The sequence below is a fragment of the Chelmon rostratus genome, chromosome 6, assembly GCF_017976325.1.
Source record: "Chelmon rostratus isolate fCheRos1 chromosome 6, fCheRos1.pri, whole genome shotgun sequence".
NCBI lineage: Eukaryota > Metazoa > Chordata > Actinopteri > Chaetodontiformes > Chaetodontidae > Chelmon > Chelmon rostratus.
Genome location: NC_055663.1, coordinates 13,110,089 through 13,133,372, shown reverse-complemented (window position 1 = coordinate 13,133,372; position 23,284 = coordinate 13,110,089). Strand labels below are relative to the sequence as shown.

The window sequence follows — 23,284 nt, the reverse complement described above, 5'->3', positions numbered from 1 at the left end:
AGGAAAACAATCTCTAGGAAAGAATATTTTACACCATGTCAAGAGTTTATTTGACAGTATTTCAGAATATCTTTCAGTAAACAAGTTTTTTGTTTTTTAGCAAAATGTAATATATCAGTACTGTCGCATTTCATAAAAATAGTTGTTCACGTCTTTGAAACTACAGTATCAATGATACAGTAAACCATATTTGTAGGAATACAGCTGTACAAGGTGAATAGTACACAATTAACACTACACAGTTATACTTGATCTCAATGGGGATTTATGAACGTGCCATCCTTCACAAGTTCCAATAAAGCAGTTTTTTTTGTTTCTGTATACAAAAATCACTCACAGCAGGCAGGGGGACGGCCTGGACGGAGACAGAGGGCTGGATGACATGTTCTTTCACCTTTTCTGAACTTTGACATTTGTACATACAGTCAACACATTTCTACAGCTCTTGCTCCTCGCTAACCAGTTTATCACATGAACCATGATTGTATTCAAAAGTCAGCTCAGAAACATCCAGACCACGTTGTACTCAGAAACCACTGCGGGTCAAAATCCGTCTTGGTTACGCTGTATGCACAAGCTCTTACCAGTGTCCCAGTCTGCAGGTGCATTGTCTTGCTAAAAGCAGTTTACCAGTAGGCCTGTACCAGTTCACAAGCTTGGATGTGTCATCGTGCTGCATTGAGTCAAACTGTCACAATGCATTGTGATTTTTTTTTTTTTTTTTTAACTCATCTGGTCCTCCAGTACTCAGAAGATCTGGTGATTCATTTCTAATGAGAGCAAACATCTTGCGAGAAAAAAGATGATATCAAAATGGAGAAATGCAGGAGGATAGTGACTTCATGTTGGTGTGACAGCAGCACGCCGCGACTCTGCCGGTATCAAAACTGTGTGATCAAACACACGTTTCAGCGCATTTGTGTTTCACAAATCATCCAAAGTCTCAAGTTCAGATTCAGCGAGCACTGGTACTGCCTGCAACGATGCAAACGTAACATTTCCTTTACAGAACAGACAAATTAAGCTGAAATGAGACTCCACTTTGATAACAACCCCATCTGGATAAACGTTCAGCGCTCGACTCTCCCAGATGACCGTCTAAGAAGAGGATGTAATGCTACAGGCTACATTTGACCCCCTTTTAAGCACTAGGGGACAAGGGCAATCATTGACATTGATAAACTATACAGCTGAGAGTGCATCAAGATAACTGTAAATACTGCTCGGTGTTAAGTCCGAAGAAAACAGGCTCCACAACTCAACAGTTTGCTGATATGTGTGCATGGTCAATAACATCTGTTTTGCATTCAGTTCCCAAAACAAATCACAACAGCAACAGCTCTGCATTAGTTTGAGTAAGGCACTCCGCCCCACCTCATAACCATCGGCCTCCCTTCCCACACCGATGCCCCTCTCCCACAGTGATGTGGTACACTTAGCACAGTAAAAGGCATAGAAATGGGAAATATAGACTGGACAAAATCCTTCCGTTGAGCATTAAATGAATACAACACAGCTTATAATTCTGCACAATGACTGCATGAGTTGTGATCAAGTTGTGTACATAACTCAGTGTAATGAGTTCTTACTAAGCCAACTGTTTGCAGTCACTAAAAGTTCAATTTGATGGGGAAAAAAGAAAGAAAAAAGTTTATTTTTGTCTCACATGAGTACGGACTGGTCAGCTCCACAGAGGACATCCCCTCTCTCTATTCTACCTCTAAAAGACATGTGAGTCCCTGTACAATGACGTGGTGGTTTATATCCATGCACGCGACCGCTGCCTCCCTCAGTGGTCTGGGTTTGGTGACTTGCACAGTCTTTGATATGTAGTTATAGACGAGGCCATGGAAATAGTGATCCTAAAATACTGTTCTGGTGTTTTTTTCTCTTTTCTTTACAATGTATCTAACTACAACACTGCCTCAAAAAACACCAACAGGTATGTTTTTGAGATTACCAAATGTACATATTTTTCACATCTTTACATTTACAGTATATGATATATCGGTAGGCATGTGAGATCTAACATATGTCAGGTTAACCAGGCTGTCACTTGGGTCAGTGCCATGTCCTGCAGGAGTTTCAGTGTCTCTGCCGCCTCCTGCCAGATTTGTAGTCTCACTCTTCCCACTGCACAGAGAAAATGGAGCAAAAGTAAATCTCGTGGATGTACATATGTCTCTCTCCCATCTGAGGTTATGTTGCACTAACCAATCTAAGCCAGATAAGGTTGAGCAGTTAAAGGTACATGTTGAAAGCACAGCTCCACTCAGCATCAGACACGGTCACTCCATCTGTGATCGGAACATTAACTGCCGCATCTGAGGGTCCAAAATACCTACACATTAAGCAGTCTCCATCAGTTTTATACTATATGTTACAATAGCTGTGAAAGTTCCTCTGTTTTTAAGGTGGTGGGTGTAATAATTATCTCGTAAGAACAATTGCAACTTAAAATATGATCTTAGAAGTAGACGGAGAAGAAACCAGGACAGAAAGAGAGGGCGAGGGAGATTCACTGTTTTTCTCAGACGTCCGATGGTGAACTGAATGAGGAGCCAGACAGTGAGATCCGGTCCACACCAGCGAGATCCATTCTACCTGCTTACTGTGGAGGTCCAGGACCTCAGGGTGCCAGGCAGTTTGTCAGACCCAGGGACGTTCCAGGGCCCAGGGGAGGCTGCTGCACTTCTCGTAGGAGGATCTTCCATGGTTTTAGAGGGGCAGCAGAGCCCGCTGTGGCCACTGGCCCTCTCGTCTTCTCTAGGGAACAGACCTCTGGACGCCAGCCTCTCCTGGAGGCTGACATGTCCATCTCCACTGCCTAGAGAGGCTCCATTCAAATTCACACTCACATATGGGTCCCAGGGCCAGACAGTGGTCATCACCTGTGTGTGCAGGCCCTTTCTCTCACAGCAGGGGGAGCAAGTCTCCCTCTGCCTCTCTCTTCTATCAACAGACCTCCCCAGCACAGCTTTAGGAGGCAAAGCCCGAGGCTGTCTGTCGCCTGGTCCACAGTCCACCTCTCCAGACCCCTGAGGGGTTCCCTGCACCCTGGTGATGCACTTCTGCTGGGTGGACCTGCCACCTGTAGCCCCTCTAATGGAGCTGTGGTCTGTCGGCTGTGGAGCTTTGTCTGCCATGCACACTGTGGCCTCTAGAGGGAGCTGATGTGGGGAGTCTGGGGCTGAGGCTGGATGGGATGAGAGCAATGGATTCGGGTGCGGTTCGAGGGTCACTTCCTGCAGGGCAGAGTGGGTTGTAGAAAGGGAATCCCAGGGGCCGGCACAGTCTGTCGGAGGAGAAAAAAAAAAAACACGCTCATGTGGGCTGAGATAAAAGCAGCGAGGCACAAACCAGCATGCACATGCACACACATAAAGAATGTAGAGAGGACAAGTTCAGAGAGAGGGAGACAGGTGAACATAATAATACAATTTAACACCACATCCTGATATAATATCAAGCAAACCTGCATGCAAATGTGTGTGAACAGCACACACCTGACCATGTCTATGCCAACATGATCCACTTAAAGCCTAACCTACATTACATCTACAAAAACAAGAGGGAAAGGATTCACTCAGTGCTTGAAAACAACAAACATATGTGTGACAGACTGATCCTGAGCAGATTGACTTCACACAGTCTACTTCACAGCCCTCCTCAGGATGACACAATTTCATCTGGAGGGTCACTTCAAACCATATTGCTCTCTTTCTACAACACACTTAAAGCACCCGTGCACACACACACGGCTGCTATTTTCCCATGCATAAACTCATGATCGTGCGTACACACATGCATGCCTAGAGCACAGCTACACTGCACACAGACTAATCAGTAGGGAGAGAGACATGCAGCTTTTCACAAACCGTGTCTTTAGAGTGGCCCATTAGGAAGAAATAGGGGGAGCTTAGTGTGTCACCTTTCATGCACATGGAGAGGTTGGAAGGTACCATTCCTGAGGGAAGGCAAGTAAAAGCCTATACCAATCATTAGACTTAAAGCAGAGGGGTTAAAACACACGAAGAGCTAAAGAGCAGGTTGTTATTCTACTGTCTGATCCAAACTGTTTTTCACATGAAGAAGTTTAATGTCAGGCGACGGAAGAGAAGACTGCTGAGTGAGGGGTAAAAAGACAGAAAGACATCAACGCATGTTAAGAAGTTCCTGAGTAAAACATGGAGCGTTTGCAGGAAAGTAGCCATTCTGGTTAAGAAACAGTAATGTTGAACTCAATGAATCTCTAGTATGAACGTGATAGAGGTCAGTGGCCCGTTGCACCAGCTATACTGACCTTCAAACTCCTCTTGTGAGTACTGGTAAACAAATATATAGTGTGAGATACCTTTCTAATTAACTTCTATTAATGTATTACAGTTTGCCACTGTATGCTCGCATTATGTGTTTGTTAGAACATCACAATTTCATCATTAGCCCAATAACAAGGTACTGTTATATTAGCAGTTTACAGTTTCTCCATTTATTGTCACTGTTGTTATTTTGCACTAGCTGTAGATTAAGGTTGCATAGTTATCACCAAACCATAATGTCCTATTTTTGTCCTTTTTGTTGTTGTTTAGTGATCCTTGTTTCCATCCTGTTTGCCATTACATAGAAAAGTGTTAAAAGACGACTGGGCACGAGAGAACAACATAGCAACTACTCCTTTAAGAACAGTGCTTTTCACTGATTGGCCACAGTGAGTGAAAATGTCATTTTCTGCAACAATATTTTGGTTAGTTTGAACTTTGGACAGTTTGGACAGAGTAGTTAAGATGAACTTTAGGTCTCTGTCGTGCAACCAAACATCGATACAGCTTTAGTACAAAACTAACTAGTTTCAGCGTATCGTTTAGTGTGGACTTTGCACCACAACTTAAGACAGAGCTTGCATATGGCTGGTGCAATGGGCTACAGTTTAGAGACTAAAAGAGAGAGAAAAAGTGGAAAGAGTTGGACATATGGAGACTTTGTGCCACGAAAACCCACCATATTCTGGCACCTGTCCTGTGCCTCGCTTTAGCAGCAGCCTGACCCGCCTGCCTCCCGCCTTGATGAGTTCAATGGCACGGGCATGAGTCATGTCGCGAGTGCTGTCCCCGTTAATCTCTATGATCTGATCCCCTACCTAGAGGGGACACACAGTGAGGACAGGGTCGATTTCTGTCAGTCTCTGTTTATCCACGGAAAGCTGACTTTTCTACACAAGCGCAGTCTTCGGCTGGTGAGCGGCTGGGGAATAAGTGCCATTAAGTGCCTTGTTCAAGTGCACATCAACAGGAGTTGTTGAGGGTGAGCTGAGGGTTACCCAGTCACTGAGTTCACATGCACTTATTCTTACTCACTTTGGCCTTTTCCTAACCTTTAAACTATTCCTGCCCGATTAAGATGACGGGGCAGACATTAAAATAAAGATGTGAATGAACAAAAGGAGTAAAAGATAATAAGCATATCAGAGGAACAACAGAAGTGTCCGTGCTGTATTAAATGTTATACTATGATAAAATTCAGTGAAATATATCACATACAAGCATGTTGTGTGATATTATTTTAGATGGACAAACTGGCATTTTGCTGATTCAGTTCATGTCTCTAACTGGATTAATTAAGGTCAGTCTAAATTCTTCAACAGAACAAAAACCTTCACCTCCCAAAGAGCTTTTAAACTTTGTCTGTTTTTATCATCTCATCATGTCGTCTCACCCTCATCCTTCCATTTCGTATGGCAGGACCATCCTCAGCAAGGCGCAACACAAACAGGTCCATCTTGTACTCTCTTCCCCCGCGGATACTGAAGCCAAAACCCTTTGCGCTTTTCTCCAGCTCCACCGTGAAGTAATCAAAGTCCTGCCAAAAAAATGGAGATAACAAACAGAGATTACAAACTCCCTCTGAACTCTCGATGCTCAACAGAGTGTCAACTTGAGCAGACAGTTCTTGGTCCAGCTGTACCTGTGGTCTGAAGTCAGCAGGGATCCCCAGAGGGAACTGAGCAGCTGCAGGGTGCTGTCTGAAGTCCAGCAGACCAGGCGGGTGTCTGTAGTCCAGCGTCGGGGGCTGTCGATAATCAGTAACCGGCGGGTGACGATAGTCTACCGGAGGTTGCCTGTAATCAGTGAATGGAGGATGGCGGAAGTCAGGTTTGACGTCCTGTCTGGCTTTTACCTCTGACCTGTGAGATAGCGATGAAATCAGAGGAGAGAGTTTGTGTCATGATGGGGAGAGCATTGTTTTGGAAAAGCATTAAAAAAAAAAATTTTGGATGTCCTCATGCGTCTTCTCATGTGACAGTGGACACTGTCCATTCCTGAGCAGATTTATGGGTGCAGTTACATTTGATCTTTATTTGCCATGTGAAGCAAGACAGTGGGAGGATTGCTGAGCGTGTGCAGCTGAGGAGGCTCGCCACAAAAAGGATGAAAATATCACTCTCCATTTTGAAACTTTTATCACGATCCCGCTTGTAAAATGGGCATAAATCCACAGCTCTGGGAGTGCTACTCTCAGTGTCTCGATCGGAGACTTGCACGCACACACCCATCCATGCACGCACTTACACTTTCATAGTTTTGACATGGAACAGGGCTGATCGCTGGGTTCCTGCATTATAGAAGAGATACTTTAAGGTAAATTATTCACTGACACTGTAAGAGCTAAGTGGTGTTACGTAAGTAGAAACCAGCCTGAGACCGAGAGTCTGACTGGGACAAAAGTTGACGGCAGTCACAGGTTTTCTCCAGAACTTACTGGCATGCAAGGAGAGGATGGCACACTCTCATCTATATACACAGTTTGATAGTTTGATATCTGTTGCCCTTGAAGACTCCGTCTTCTTCCAGTCACTCTGTGCAGTCACCCAGACAGACTACGCTTAAGGAATCCTACAAAATGCTCCTGCTGAGTCCAAACAAGAACATCCCTGTAAGCACTGTCTTACCTGCCGTCGTGGAGGTAGAGCTGTGGAGGGATGCCAGAGGGCTGGGTGACCGGGCTCTGCTGGGTTCCAGCTGGTGCAGGCTGGGAGGCTGCTGGTGCAGGAGGGCCAGTCACTGTTTGGCATGTCTGAGCTGGTGTCTGGCTGGGCTGGACAGGCGCTTGACCTGTCTGAGTGGCCGATTGGCTGGGCTGGGTGCCTCCTTGGCTTGGCTGGGCTACAGGGCTGGGCTGGGTCTGGGGGCTGTGTTTCTGGGTCATGGGGCTCTGCTTCTCTGAGCTGGGGCCAGAATGGGAACCTGTGTTGGACAGAAGGTGAGACAAGAAGTGGGGAGAGTGTCAAGAGGGATTGAGAACAAATTGAAAATGTGCTGCAGGATGCTCACGCCTGCTTTGTATAACCTGAAGAGGCTTCATAACCTTTACCTTGTTATAATACTCAAAATCAGAAGACTCTAAAATGTCTTGATGAGCTCCAGACAAAGCTGAACAAATCTGATTCGTGTTGAAAAGATTATGCTCAAGCATCACCACAACCAAACAGTTCAGGAACACCACTCCTCCTAACCCTGTACTCCTCCTCCTTTCTGGCTTTTAAACTGCTTTGATTTTTTCACTTGGAGAACTTCAAATAATGCATTTTGTGTGTACTTGCTCAAGCAAAATAAATATATTCATATAAGCCAAAGGAGACTGACTTCAGGGAGTTTTCTTTGTCAAGTACAAAAGGAAAACTAAAGAAGCTGCAACACACGTAAGAAAATTAGATTTAATATCACAGACTTACCCTCCTCTGGTATGATGTGCAGTGTGACTGTTAGCCCAGCATCTTTAATGAGCTTGACAATGTCTGCGTGCGGCATGCTGATGATGGACTGTCCGTTCACAGCCAGGATGCGGTCGCCCACCTTCAGCTTCCCACATCGGTCAGCAGGGCTGCCCTCGATGATACGTCCTATTTTGTGCGGCACAGCTGGAAACAGGCAATAACAAGGTGCTTGTCAACAGCAATTTTGAAGAAAGATGTCAAAACTGGCCTGAATACTGTTATTCCTCCACAGAAATACTTACACAGTTCACACCTGCTAAGAAAATATTAGAATTTTCAAAATCTTTATTACTATTTTATGACAATAACATCTAAACAAAACAAAACAAAACACTTTTGAGTTTCAGCTTTTCACACAGATGGAGAGAGAAACCTAAAGATTTCCACTTCAATGTGAAACATTTCTGGACCCACCTAGCAGAGAAAATCCCCGAGGCACTGTTGAACATGCGCCACTACATCCTGAACTAATGTTTGATATTATAATGACTGTATACTAGACCCACTTTTGGGGCATTCATATTCCTTGGTGTATGCAGAAACCTAGAGGGGGTGTCATGAATTTAGCCATACAATTCTTAGAAATTTATATGAAGATGTTTTGAGTGCAGCGGATGTTCCCATGACTGCACTGGCCTAATTGCAGACTCTTTTAACACAACCTTGTCATAACATGAAAATAAATTAAAGACCTAAATAAAAAAGCAAAACTGGAAAAACAAGTCAATTTCAGTTTGACCCCAGCTAATGAAAGTTCTGGAGTTATTGGACAGGATAAGAAACACCACTCTAGTAAATTAATTGTTAAGGGACATGAAGCCCACTGGTTATTAGTAAAGCAGGAGTAATGGACATTATACTTTTGACCCTGTTTCTTGAGTGGACATGCAGAGCAAAAACAACTGGCATTGTGTGGTAAAAATCAGATATATTACAAAATTATAATTAAAATTAAACAGTAGCAAAACCCTATAAACAATCACTCTACGACGGTTAGGAATCTTCATCATCAGGATTTACAAATCACCATGTGTGTTTAGTAACAACCTTTAGGGCTCCAGAAAGAAGCAACTCACTGATGACGGTGGCGTTCTCCGGTCTGTTCAGGGAGCTGATGATGACGAAGCCGAAGCCCTCATTCTCCTTGCGGTGAATAACCACATCACTGGTCTGCAGGGCGGATCCCTCTGGAGGAGAGGTGGCAGCAGGGACGACGACTGCCGTAGGGCCAGAAGCCGAGGCTGCGTCGCTGCGTGGAGAGCTGTGTTGTGTCGACACCGACCCGGGGCTGCGGCCATTCACAGGACACGGTTCACCTGGAGGAAAGAAAGCCGGAGAGGAGATAGGATGAGTCAAAGCAGCGGCTCTGTTACTGTAAAACCTGACCAATTTACTCTGAGTGGCTATTCATTTTAAAGCTTGGCTTAGGATGTAGCCATTGGAGAAATTCCAGTTCTGCAGCGTGTATTGCATGCAACAGTGCACTTCTCTACCTCCCACAGGAATTCTCTGTCAAAGTCAAATTTTGCTCGTCTGTTTGACAGGTATGACTCCTGTCTATGTATATGCCCTTGAAGTTGCACTGCATTTGGAAAGACACAAACCACAGAGCCTGCTGGAGTGCTTACAAAGAACAAAGTATAGATCAAGCACAAAATCGCTGCAGGGTCTCTCACATGAACACAACTGGTCTGGGGTTTTTCGGGGTAACAGCTGGAAGATGATCCCACTTTCACTCTGTCGCTCGTCTTTTAAAAACTGGGTCTGTAATTGATTTGTCAGCAAACTGTGTTGCTGTGAACCCAGCAGGTTTCGTGCTTTAATTTCAACATTTAACACGGTTCAAGAGGTAGTGCTGAAAACACAGGTAAATACTTGGTGTTTTGTGATTTTTACAAAATGTGTACATTAGCATTGAGCACGAGCCATTGGTGCTTTATTTTAATATGTGTGTTCTTTAGGGTTCTGCCTACCCCCCAACCTGGCTGCCCCCCCTTTCACCCCAATGTCTGATTGCGGATTTAACCCTTGCGATAGATATACGTATGATCTACTACCCCAGAAAAGATGCATGGGTACATACTGATCCTGCACACAGACTGTCAGCCTGTGGGTCATGTCCAAATTGTCTTTTTTCAATTTGAAGCAAGTGAAATGTGCAGCATGTTCTCCAGTCTTGGTAAAATCTGAAAAAATAAACCAAAAAACAAAAGCAAAAGAACCAAAAAATAAAACATGTCCTCACCAGGCATTAGCACTCTCCTTCTCACAGTCAAGCTGACTTGACCGTTGCGAGCAGCTGCATGCATCAAGTCTATTACGTATTTGTGCGGTTTCCCAGCAACCACATTTTTATCCACAGAAATGAGCTCATCCCCGGGTCGAAGCCGCCCATCGCGCTCAGCGGGAGTGTTTTCTATTATAGCGCCAATAACAATCTGTTCAAAGACAATCAATATTAGCATCATAGATGAAGGTGAAGAGGATGCAACACAGACAGAGTGGAATCACACAGTAATTGTTTTATCCAGGTTGTAAACTAGTTTTGGTTCACGGTAACATTTTTTCACCTTCCTAATAGTCTCCTGCCACACAGTTTGCATGCTGTTTTACACAGGGACAAGTTAGCAAGGCGTTACTTCAGTATGGGAGGCACTGAGCAGTTAAGAGCATCAGGACAGTGTGAGAAAGACAAGGTGTGCGTGTGTGTAAGTGTGTGTGTGGAGGGTATGTTGGTCAAATGTGTGTAACTGAATGAAGTGTGAGATGAGGTTAGGTGCAGGTCAGATGAGGTTTGTGTGTATGAGGTTAAATATGCGTGTGGTCCAGCCCGTCCCATACGAGCCTTGTCACGGGCGTCCGGACTCACAGCCTGCACGGCCTCGTCTCCGCCCAGGATGCGGAAGCCGAACCCGGTCTTCTCCCTCAGCAAATGCACCTCCACCTCTTCATACTCTGGACCTGGAACACAGAGATTAAAGTTTGACTCTCTCTTTATTTTCAAGCTCCACAACCCATGAACATTTTTCAACACTCACGTCGGCTCTCGTAGATAGCCCTCGACTTCTCATAAAGGTCGTAGGGGTCAGGTTTGTTAAGATCGAAACCCTCGGTGGAGTCAGGCACAGACGTGCGGTGCTGCGGTTGGTTTGGGAAGGGTGTACCAGGCGGCAAAACTGGGCCAGACAGGTTTGCTTGAGGACTGCCATGTGGGTCCCACTGATCAGGTAACTACAAGGGAAACACCAACAACAGATATTTAACATATTGGGCTTTATTTTTCGTGGCAGAGCAATGAACAGTCCAGGCAACACTCAGAAAGACCGTGTGTGTGTGGTAGTAGGTTCACTGAAATTACGCAGTGCAAAGCACGTTGTTGATATTTTGGTGAAAAATGGGTCTTAGGCTTACAGATTTTGTCAACAAGAGCAAACAAAAACAAAAAAATGTTTATTATCGTTCAAGCAGGAACTTCAGTTCAGTATTCTGCCTGTTTATGAGGGTAACATGTGATTATTCGGGCCCATTTATGCTGTGCATCACAGCTTCTTTTCCAATTTACAAAAGAAATAAAATACTGTATGATTTCCTGGAGAAACGTCATAAATCACTGAGACTGTTTCAGAGACCAGTGATGTGAATGTTTATGAGTGTATTTGTTGGTCACTGCACCCTCTCTATATTCCACTTCACCCAGCCCTTTTGCACTTTGCACTGCTGCACCTACGTGAACCAAAATAACAGGTGCCCCTGGAGACGCCTACACAGTCTGTGTGCCCAAGACTATACACTTGTTGCTGTACTTGTGCGATTAAAATAGGGAGCATGGCATCATTTGGAGTTACAGCTTATTTATTGTTTTATTTCTCTCTTACGTTTCCCCATTCTAAAACATTTTGTTTTCTAATCTTTACTTGATTCTTAAAGATTCCCTCCAGGCATATTTTGAGGCATCAAAAAACAATCTGCTTGGGTTAATAGCGTGTGTCTGATATGGTTTTCCAAAAAAAAAGTTAAATTACTGACATCCACTCCTTTCCCTCACTGAAGACAACTGTAGGCTGTCTCCTACTCCACTCTCAGTGTATGTGCACAAAAAGCAACAAGTTTCCTGAACACACACATATTCAAACATATTTGATTTCTTCTGTTTCTTAGGTAACATGTTGCTGTGGGATCAATGCTTGAAGGGGACATGCATGTCCTTCTGTTGGCATCTCACTGATTGATTTTATTACCTTAAAGGGAAAGTGATACTTGGTGTGGGCACAAAAAATAACACTGAAGGAACACACACAATAAAAACAGACATAATCCTCACATGGCAGACACCCAATGTGGACAACAGCCCACAAAACACAGGTAGGAGAAAACAACACTGGACTTAAACTATGATAAAAAATGTATTATCATAATTATACCATATAAGTTACTAATTCAACTAGGCAATAAAGAAAAATGGCTACTTGGCCATGGGCAGATTTGGTAATGAAATAAAAATCAATATTCACAATTTGAACTTAAATGAGATGAGATTCATTGTGTCTGAATGTTCTGTCTAACAGCATGAATGACTGCTGATTACACAAGTAGTAGCAGGTGCAGTTTAAGTATACATCTGAAGTGTTTTTCCCAGCTGCTGAGGTGTGAGATCTGATGTGATCAAACCCAATAAGCAGGTCAGGACAGGCTGGCTCATTTCACACTGAAGCAAAAGCCAAGCCCCGGTGACAAACACTGATCCCACACACTTCAACCTCTCTGCTTCAACAAACAAATGTGGTTCAGAGATGCACAGTCTTCCTCCTGCCTCTCTGTTTTTCCTCCCTCAGTCGAACACACACATACGCACAGGCAGAAACAAATTTGGTTCAGTCATTGTACCTGTTTGGAGGTCTTCCATGGTGAGATGTGGCCTGAGGTAGAAAGAGAAAACACAGTTAACAGACGGCAGCCTCAGTTAATCTGTCAGATTCTTACGAAACAACAAAATACAGACAAAAACAACTACTCTGTGCAAGGTTTCTATAAATGAGACATTCGTTATGAGTGTTAAATCATCTTCCCTTAACGTGTGAAAAAACTCTCAGTTTGCCGATTTCATATTCCTCTGTTTTGACTTTGTTTGTGTAACTCTTCCTAAACGGGTTTGGTTGTTGCGTTTGTTTTCAACATAATTACATCATTAGCTGCAGGCAAAAGCGCAGACCCCCTCCCCCCAACACACACACACGCACACACACACACACACACACACAGTTTTCTCTGCAAGTCATATTTTATCTGCATGTAGGAAGCAGGGAGCACTTTACATCACAACAACAATCTCATCAGCACAGCTCCCCTGTGACTCCACTGAATCAAAGACATACAGCGCATTTTATGCTGCTGAGACCCAAATACATACATTTAGATATGGAGGGGAGGTAACATGCAATGACTGCCTTGTATAAACATGCAGCCTGAATCTTTACACATGTGGACACAAACACACTCATCAAGCACACTCAACTCCTGCAGCATTGTAGATGAATCCTTTAAAAGACATGGGTGCTTGTAAAATACTCCTTAGAGAATCCTGATGTATTGAATATTTATTCTGCTTAATGTCAGAGAGCACTGGATGGAACATATTTATGGATTTACTCTTAAACTACATACGCCTGCTCTTTAGATGTGTGAGATGAAGGCCAGAGCACAATGGCAGAACTTTCTATCAAAATCATCCAGCCAGCTGAGATTTGAGAAAAATGAAATACAATAGACCACTGCCAGTCCAGTCAAGACAAAACGAAAATTTAAATTCATTTCTGCCATTCCTTCCGCTTTTATCCTTTATTTTCTTGCATTTTTCACCCCAGTCTGCCTCCATCTGCTCAATTAAAGCACTATTTCTGCACAGAAATCGCTCTCATTTTCAAAAATAAATGTTGTACATTCCTGCTGCGTCTGTGAGTGTGGAGTAAGACGACACGAGAAAATGAGGAAAAGAGAAATAAAATCGCCTCTGTCCTTGAATGCAGTAAACATAATGGCGGTATGAGGAGAGCTGTCCGCGGTGCTGAAATGATTCAGCACAGTGGCAGCAGCAGAGGGAGGGCTCTGTGGGAGGTTGGGACTAATAACCACGTTCTGCAGGGAATACGGTCTTAAGGGAAGCCTTTAAGGAATTCTAATAACTTATTCTCAAGAAAACTTTCCTTTATGACCCACTGAAGGAAATGAGTATGAGCTGCAAGGCAATTGTCCACTCATATTAAAGATGCATTTAAGCTTAATTTAAATGCTAATGGAATTCAACAGCATATGTACTGAATGTGTGCTGGACTTGTATGAATGCTGATGAATTACAAATGAATGTCTGGTAGAGAGGCTTCACGAGGCTTCTCTCACGAGTCAGTGGTCAGGCAGTTTGGCAAGCCGGCCTCACAGACTAGCCTGCTGAGTTCTGGATGGCCTTCAGATCAGCCTGATTGGCTTGTGCAGCCTGACACCCTTTTTTTTTACAGCCATGATCTGGATCCTCATTGGTGGTGCAAAAGGTCTCTAGTCTGTGGTTGGCTCTGCTTCAAACTGGGAAGTCAGGGGACGGAGCTGTGAACACGACCAGAGCTCAGAGGAACTCTGGCAGAGTGCCCACGCTACAGCAGTCAGACAACGAGACAAACACACACACACGTGCTCACACATGCAGCACAAGTCCAACACTATGTCTCTGTTAAACAAAGCACCAGCACTCTCAGTCACACATCTGAAATAATATGTGCCAGCTAAATCCCATTGATATTCTGCACAGAAATCCTACGACTGTGAACACAAACATGCTTTAACATTCCTGACATTTTGCACATCTGAGTCACTGTAAAGGACCTTGTCCTTTCTTTCACCCTGCAGAGAGGAGAGAGACACACACTGAGAGTCAGAGAGGTTCCTGGTGTGTCAGGCTGATAGTCCCTGTGGGGCCGTTGTCTTGAGTTGTTTGATAGAAACTAGTGAGGTTGAAGGAGGAGCTCTTTGGGGAAGGGAAGCAATTTGGCACAGTCAGCGCAGAATTCAAAGGGATCTCTACTCCAAGCTGTGTATATGTGTGTAAATATTAATACAGATGTGCAAATATACATGTCATGTGATGTTGCATTAATGTGTGTGGGGCAATCTCAGTATCATTTTGAAAAGGCAGACAATGAAACATGAGTGTGTGTATTTACAGAATTTGACCACCAGGTGGCAGATGTTGGCTCTGCATGGTAAGAAGATGCTTGACTGCTCGGCGTCACAACATTTGATCTCAGCTGCTCACATACATCTCCGTGCATGCTGAAGTGCAGTCATATACATAAATCTGCCTGAATACTCTTGAATTATTTGTATACATCATCGACTTTTACATATTCAAATGATCGAATATGATTCACTGAAAAACATACAGCACACAATCAATTCACTACAACCAGGCAACAGTTCATCGATACATGTCCTATAATGTCAATAATGTACTGTACGACTGGAGACAACAGGCCTGGTGTTAAATCAGCACACTGTCCTGCGGTACTTACATCAGATAGTGTGATCTATCATGCTAATGTCTTTGATTGCTTTTCAGGTCTGTAATAATAATTCCTGTCACTTCCTGTCATTTCAATTAATTAAACCTGAGTTGCATTTAAAACATATTTTTTTCATCCCTAATTAAATACAATCCTCGAAAAAGGAGCGATGCAAAGAGAGTGTATCTATAATTCCTCTTTATATTTCTGTTCGGAACCATTGCAAATTAACTCTTCACTCTCGGCAATTTATCTCTACAAAAACTACAGACTTCAAAACTAAAATGAGCATAAAAATGTGAACTGCAAAGCTCCTGGGTGGCACGTCAAAAGCAAACCATTAACTTACAAATGTCATCTTTTTAAATGACAAACTTTTTTTTGTCTCTCTCTTAACTTTCATCCAGGCTTGAACGGTGCTGTAGGTTAATCATTGTGTGGTTGAGTGTGTGTTCGTCTGATGATCAGGGGCTCAATGGTATTGGCAGCCCCTGGTAATTATCAAGTTAAGTTTTGACCCTGTGACCAGAACACCTTTTATAGAATCAGTGCAAGAGCACATGTCAAAAAAAATATAGCGTTCAACTGTGCGATTTAATTTCCTGGCAAGAGGCCAATCTTGCAGGAAATAGCAGAAGCGGGAAAATGTCCACACTCCATGTCGTTCTGGCAGTATTATAAGACGTCTGCACTTCAAACTTACCCACTATGAAATTCTCTCTCATTCTTCTTTTCTGCTACTATACAACTCCATTTTGAGTCATTTTCTCAGACTAAGGGCAAAAGGGAGTCTGCTTCTTTCACTTCAAGAGGAAGGTGAAATGCTGAACGTGTGCAGAAAATTAAAGGTGAGGTGGTGTGGAGCAGCTCAGTATAATGCAGAGGTTGTTACAGGGATCGGACATGTGAACAGGTATTGTGGATCAACAAATGCCCTGAATTCTCCGTCTCAACACACAGACAGCCAATTCTAAAATCTGTCAAACTGAAATGTTTGCATTAAGTAGAGGAGTAAACACTGTGCCACTGTGAGGAAGATCCAGAAGAACAGTTTTGCAGATGGACACTCAGGGCCTGTTCACACCTGGCATTAAATTGTGTCTTGGGTGATCCTAAAAACAGTTTTGAATGCACCCAAGACGCATTGAGGACACATTAGGATGCAATCATGTAATGTGTCCTGGGCCACACTGAAGGACCGCCTACTCAAGGGACCTCCTCTGTATAAGCGGACTTACAAACTCATTTGCGCACCAACAGTCATATTGAAGTGCAAAACAACAAGGAGAAGCCACAACAACAACAACAACAGGCAAAATGGATTCCTGTGGTTGGAGTACACACAAAACATGCTGACAGTGGTTGACCATCCACCATCCACACACAGAGATAAATATGAAGACATACAGCTGACAATTTGAAGATCGCCACACGGAAGATCACAAATGGTAGTATTTGCATTTTTTCTCTTTGTTACACTTGTTCTTAACTCAGCATCACATCAAAACAGACCATTTATGAACCCAAAAAACAGTGAAAATACTGTCTTTATAATCGAAGCAGAATCATTTCAGAGAGTACAGGCAGTACAGGTAGCCAAACAGCATGCCAACCAGTGGAGCTTGTTTGCCAGCTAGCTAACACTCCGCACAGTCATTTTTGTCCAAAGCACATTTCAGTAAAATAGCTGCATTTATTTTGAGGATGAGTGGCCCCAGCGGGAATGAAACGACTTCCCCACAGCAGTGTTGGTGCCATCTCTACCCTTAGAGGTGTACACACCCAAACTAACTCAGTGGAAAACATTGATGAGATGATGGTGATCAAGTCACATTTGGAAAACACTGTCAACACATGGTGTGACACATAACACTTACGAAGACACATGCTTCCACTGTTTTTGATCTTTAATATCTCTGTGTATTCTCCATACAAGTCAGCACATACGAAATACACTGAACTAAATACTGTTCATTGAATTTCTCTGTTTCTATGGTCTAAGGCCTAACAAATTATCTTGTAGCTTTTTGCTCCGGCAATTATCTAATTTCCTCAAAGGGAATGTTAAAGTTTTATTGTTTCTTAACCAACATACAGAAGTCAATGGTCTGTGAAATAATACTGAATTATTACACTTTTTAGGACAACACTGTTGTAATTTCAAGAAATACTATAATCATTTGCCCAGTTTCACACCAGGCAAAATTATTCTTCTAAACTATTTAATATTCCAAAAATAAAACCACATTGAGAGACTTGAATAAAATCCAAATAAGCGGCCACTGTGATTCAAACATGTTCAAAAATAGAACAGGTTTCAAAATTATCATAATCAAAATCTCTTTTGCTCTCTCAGCACTCACTGTCAACTCTACTTGACTACTCTCTTGCGAAGCTGCAGCTGGGGTTGAAGATACAACGGTAACATGATATTTGTGCATCATAATCAGAAGCCAGCTTATATTTATCTGTGCAGTTGCTCTTGCACTGGACCCTTCTTTATTTTTGCTAAAATTATCTTGGGTTTGAAAGGTACCAAACTGCCACTTGTGATTTGATAATAATTGTACTCTAATCATTTTTGCCACCACTGCTGACATAAATAGACCAAGGACAATCACCAGGTTTTAAGGAGTTGAAATTTAACTATCTTGAGAAATTAAATGACATTTATACCCCTGCAAACAAGTGCTATTGTCATAACACAATAAAATATGTTTTATCTGTCAAAAAGTACTATACAACTAGCAGCTTTCATTCACTATCAGTCATTCTATATCTAGTTTATTTGGCACTTGTTATGCAACATAGAATTTTTCTTGTAGCCCTTGTGAATGAATAACAGAAAGAGCAAAACTGTATCAGAAGCAAATCAACTTATCACCAAACAGACAAACAATGGAACAGAAAAGACAAAGCTGTCTCTCACCTGTTCCTGCTCTCTGTATGAGGAGTGTCGCCTCAGCTCCCACAGGACACTCTTTGAGCATCTCCACCACTCGTCCATGTCCAGCTGCAGCCACTGGCTGCTGGTTCACCTCCAGGATCAGGTCTCCCTCTATCAGCCCTGATGCTCCCTGTGAGCCCGGCTCCAGCACCTGCGCCACAACAGCACAACTCATTCACTGCCATACAATTTGACTGACTGTGATTGGATTTTTACACAATTTGTAAATAATTTGTAAAAAGATAAACTTGGGTTAGAGTGAAAACCTGCATGGTTTATTGTTACATCGAGGGGCCTTAACTTATTATCTTCCTATTAATGCTGCAAAAAAAGTCTCCATCCACAATGGCCATCTAATGTATTTCCCTAAAATTGTATTTGTCTAAAGGCATACCAGTGGGGTGAGATTATTAGCACCATTTCAAGGTATTGACATAAAGACCGTTTGAGCACTAAGAACAGGTGCAATTACTTTTCTTATTTGTTGAAAGAATAATGAGTCTTGAGTGCTGAACATAAAACAAATTACCTGTTAAGACAGATGTTTCTATAGTGCAGATGTTTTACTGTACAAATACAACAGGGATGAGAAATAGCATCTGTCACATCGCCACTCATCTTCTCTAATTTATCTATTCCTTACAGTCAGGATTCCAAGTAAGCAGACGTGGATTTCTTATTAAATAGCTTCATTCAGACCGTCTAGCCTTCTTTCATTACTGTGTTATTAGAAAACAAATCCGTCACAGGCTGAGCTCACTCTGTTCTTATTATCTCAGTGTCTTTCTACTTGGTTGCATTGACTCAATTAAATTTACTTTGACCTGCTGTTTTACCTCTGCCACAAGTTTAATTCAACACGACTACTGACTTTAGCTGACTACTGAGATTTCACTCTCGAAAGAACACATTTACTTGCAGAAATACAGTAAAACACAAGTAAAACATCAAAGAGGTATGAACCCTTTCATTTCTGGATTATTCATGATCTATTAAGTGAAAAAAAGGGATGCGCAGATGATCACAACACACCACCTGTTTTACTCGCTGACCAGTGGGACTGTCGGCAATGGTGAACCCAAATCCCTCTGTCCCTTTCACCATAGTAACTGTCAGAAGCTCTGCTCCTTGTGCTGTTGCCCCGGCAACCCCTGCAGTCCCCGAGGAGGCCATGGATACATTGTCATCATGAGGCGTGAGTGCCGATGCCGAACCGGGTGTAGTGGGTGGCAGGGATGAGCCATCTAGATGTGTGTCCCCAGGATGAGGGGCTCCGGCCTGGGCCAGAGCCTGAGGAGGCAGCTGGGAGCTCAACGACAGATACTCTAGGTAGGGGTCGTAGCTGCTGCGACCGTTCACCACCAGGGGGCGGTGCTCCAGGCCGATGGGTGTCAGCGAGGTGCTTGCTGCGCCACTTGGGTCCTCGGGGTCAAAGGGCAGAGGATAGCCTCGACAGAGCACGAGGGTGACACTCTGACCGATGGGTACGGACTGGAAAAGCTTGACCACATCGGCATGTGTGGTACCGAGCACACAGATGTCATTAATGTAGACGATGACATCACCTGAGGAAGAGAGAAATAGGTTCTGTCACACTCACATTACAGTATGACCTGGTCTCAGCAGTTCATGTGTAAACATACTGTGCGGCAAAAATACAACCTGTCACCGACTGCCATAAATGTCAAATCTCAGCGGTATCAGGATGTGCTGCAGCAACACAGAAGAAGCACACTGTCCCTCTCAAGTGTCACAAAGGAATATAGTATCAGTTCACTCCCACTGCAAGCAATCTACAAGTGTATGTGTGAGACAGAGAGGTGGGAGAGAGACCTTAGTGTGTCTCTGTGAGTATGACAACCATCTGGTTCACACTGGCATCCACAGAAACTCTAATCATGAAAATCTCAAATATTTAAATGGATGAACACAGTCACAGTCACAAGCAGTAACAGAGTCTTGGCTCATGCATCATGCATAATGATGTTGCATCTCCTTGTTACTCTGGTGACCAGTTGGAAGCAAAATACAAATGCGTACCACTGTTCTTGTTCTTGTGTGAGCGAGATAAGTTACCCTGTGCTATGCTATGCTATCTAACACCATCACTATCCTAAATTTTATGTTCACCTTACTTACAACGAGGCGAAGCAACTTCACAAATGCAACACTAGATACTCTGTGATCTCTGCTGTAGTTTGAACGTGCGAAAAGTTATGGATTTCAGCTTTAAAGTTACAGCCCCATGACAAATGCAGCTGCCTCAAATCCTCTATTTCACACTTCTGGAGGCACTCTGTCTCACATGCAGACACGCACACACTCCTGTGCGCATGTGCACATACATAAACACACACCATACATGTCACATGCACAATCATACAAAATCCCTAAGAGCAATGCCACACAGCTCAAATAGGCCAGCTAATCTCAGCCAGGGAGCGCCTGTGTGACTGTGTGACTGTGTGCATGTGTGAGTGTGAATGTGTGTGCACATGCATGTATGTGAGCAGCTCTGGCAATGTCACACAGTGGAGAGGAGCGGGTTTGAGAGAGAGAGAAATCAGAACAGAAAGAGACGAAAAGGCTGGCAGACCAGGATAGAGGGATGAAGAGAGAAAAACTAGAGAGGTAGAAAGAGAAAGGGGATGAAAATATACTGAGGCTGAAAGCAGAGGAGAAGTGTCAGATGACATGGTTAGATAAGGAAGCATAATAAAGGGTAAGCCAGAGAGACAAAGAGAGGGATGGAGATAAAATAGAAAGAGATGGATTCCAGATAACAGAGAAACTGATGCTGAAGCAGAGGGAGAGACATAAAAGCAGAGAGCAGGAGCTGAGAGTAGGAAGGAGGATTCCCAGCTCTGAAATGAGCTCTAAATGAGCAGTTTAGGCACCAACCGTGCCAGGCATGGGGCCAGCTTGCAGGTTCAGAGCAGCACACACATAAAGCCTCATACAGTAGCATCTTCTCTGGGCCTTTGACTGTTACTAACATCAGCTCTTTAAGGTTAGGCCTGAACTAAGATGAACTTCTGTAAAAGATTTCTAATAAAAATCAATCTTTGTAACCTGAATAATCCTGAGACTCAATAGGTACTGTGTTCTTCATGTAAGTCTGTCAACTGATGCTTTGATCCAAAACAGAAAGTAAATGAACAGGTACGGATTTGTGTCTGTTATATTGCAAATCAAAATCTCAAACTTCCAAATATAGCAAGGTCTAAGTAAGACATGTGAGACTGAATTGCTGATAGATGTTACAGATTTTTGGCTTTATGGATTAAAGCACAAACACAAGTATGAGACAATTTCATGGCACTGGCGTACCTGTGTATGAATAATTTTTGATATGCCGTGACAACTACTGCTAGCGTACTGATACTGCACCTGCAGTTCAATATCACTACCAAGGGATGAAATGAGTAAAAGCAGAAATAAATCTCCTAATGAAGTAGGTGTTGTGTGGGCTGGTGTCAGTTATGGCCAATCAAATCAGTTCCCCTCAATTCCCATTAAAAGCAGAATACTATAGTGCACTAACAGAGGACAGAGTGTGCTGAGAGGAAACTGAAGTCCTTGTCTGGGACATGCAGTGCTACAGGCACAAATATAGGGCACCCCAAATATGCCACCAAGGGCTAATGCTGCCCCCTTTTAAGATGAATTGATATTTCTGGGGATGTAAGTTACTCATTTCTCAGATCGTGGACTAACACTGCAATTTTGTTCACACCATTGATGCCATTTATTTATCATAAAACTTAGATGAATTTGTTGACCTTGTGGACTTTTTAAATTGAACTCATCACTAAATCACTGAAGACAATATATCAGTTACATACATAGGCTGTGTGTGAATGTGATTTTGGAGTTCTATGTGGGCGACTTTTGCCAGCTAAAGCCATAAAACTAACTAAAGCACTTGTGCTTATGCTAAGATAGTTCTGAGTTGGCAGAGACACAAGTCGAACTTTTGATGCCAGAATTACACTGCAGCACCAGATTTACTGGATAGTAACACTCTACTGCGCTCCCCTGGCCTTTCAGGTACAACAATGTTGATAGAAATGACCCAACAGGCAGGTAAAAAACCTGCTTGAAAGAAACTGAAACTCTGCCAGTAAAAGGTCTTTACACTTGATCTGTTTTGGCAGGAAATTAAGGTCCATAATGTTGAGGTGTCAGAATAATGAGGCTGTGCTTAAGTATTTCTATAAACACAGTATTACGGTATCAGCAGTCACAGCAGCGACAGCTTGTAGTTTGTTTAAACCTCAATTTATTTCTCAACCAGTTGTCAAAATTCTGCGTTGGTCCACATAATTACCCGTGTCCATCTTTCCGTCCTGAGCAGCGGGTCCATCTGGTATTACGCTCTTCACTTGCAGGAACTCATCGGGCTCATCGCCTCCTATAATCGTGAAGCCAAATCCCATGTTGCTCTTCTGCAGGGCTGTCGACAGGAAGGTGCCCTTCAGCTGGGTTGGGTCTCTCGTAAACAATGGCTTCTCTGCAGGGAGATAAGGTTTTGAAGTGTGATATTTTAGACATCCTTGATATTTAGAAAACTTAAAAGGACAGTTTGACATGATCTTTTCAGTCCTGGATGAACGTATTGTACATTTTTTCAAACACAAAAGCACCAATAAAGACACATTTGCCTTTATTACTGATAAAATGACTCATTGGAGATATGCAGTTTTCACTCAAATGAAGCAGGACATTATGTACTGGTCTAGTACATCGTCATACGCGTGCCTGGATTAAACCACTAGGGGCCTCAGGGCGAGCATGTTCTCTGTCCCCCGCACTGGCAGCAATCTCCATTCGACCCTGTACATTGTGCTATTGTGCATCTGCCCTGTCAAATGCTCATAAAACTCTGCATTCTATGAGATGGACCAGGAAGACAATAAAAAAATGCTCACTGTTCAATATTAAAAAATGCACAACAGGAAGAACTTACAATTAAGTTAAAAATTTATCAGCACATGAATTTCAGGGGCCCTCAATGGA

General features: G+C 43.1%; 1 protein-coding gene across 1 annotated transcript in view; it reads right to left on the bottom strand.

Annotated features, from left to right (window-relative positions):
* Positions 1–43: 43 nt before the first annotated feature.
* LOC121607448 (membrane-associated guanylate kinase, WW and PDZ domain-containing protein 2-like) overlaps positions 44–23,284 on the bottom strand; it is a 73,752-nt gene continuing 50,511 nt past the window's right edge. Inside the window, exons 9-24 of the mRNA XM_041938245.1 lie at positions 22,596–22,778; positions 19,298–19,830; positions 18,248–18,407; positions 12,656–12,687; positions 10,806–11,002; positions 10,641–10,761; positions 10,017–10,209; positions 8,848–9,087; positions 7,730–7,915; positions 7,429–7,437; positions 7,073–7,241; positions 5,962–6,199; positions 5,713–5,856; positions 4,999–5,137; positions 2,605–3,295; positions 44–2,133 (exon numbers count right to left, since the gene is read on the bottom strand). Of these exons, the coding sequence (XP_041794179.1) occupies positions 1,977–2,133; positions 2,605–3,295; positions 4,999–5,137; positions 5,713–5,856; positions 5,962–6,199; positions 7,073–7,241; positions 7,429–7,437; positions 7,730–7,915; positions 8,848–9,087; positions 10,017–10,209; positions 10,641–10,761; positions 10,806–11,002; positions 12,656–12,687; positions 18,248–18,407; positions 19,298–19,830; positions 22,596–22,778 (3,392 nt within the window). The 3' untranslated portion in view covers positions 44–1,976. The remainder of the gene's footprint in view (positions 2,134–2,604; positions 3,296–4,998; positions 5,138–5,712; positions 5,857–5,961; positions 6,200–7,072; positions 7,242–7,428; positions 7,438–7,729; positions 7,916–8,847; positions 9,088–10,016; positions 10,210–10,640; positions 10,762–10,805; positions 11,003–12,655; positions 12,688–18,247; positions 18,408–19,297; positions 19,831–22,595; positions 22,779–23,284) is intronic.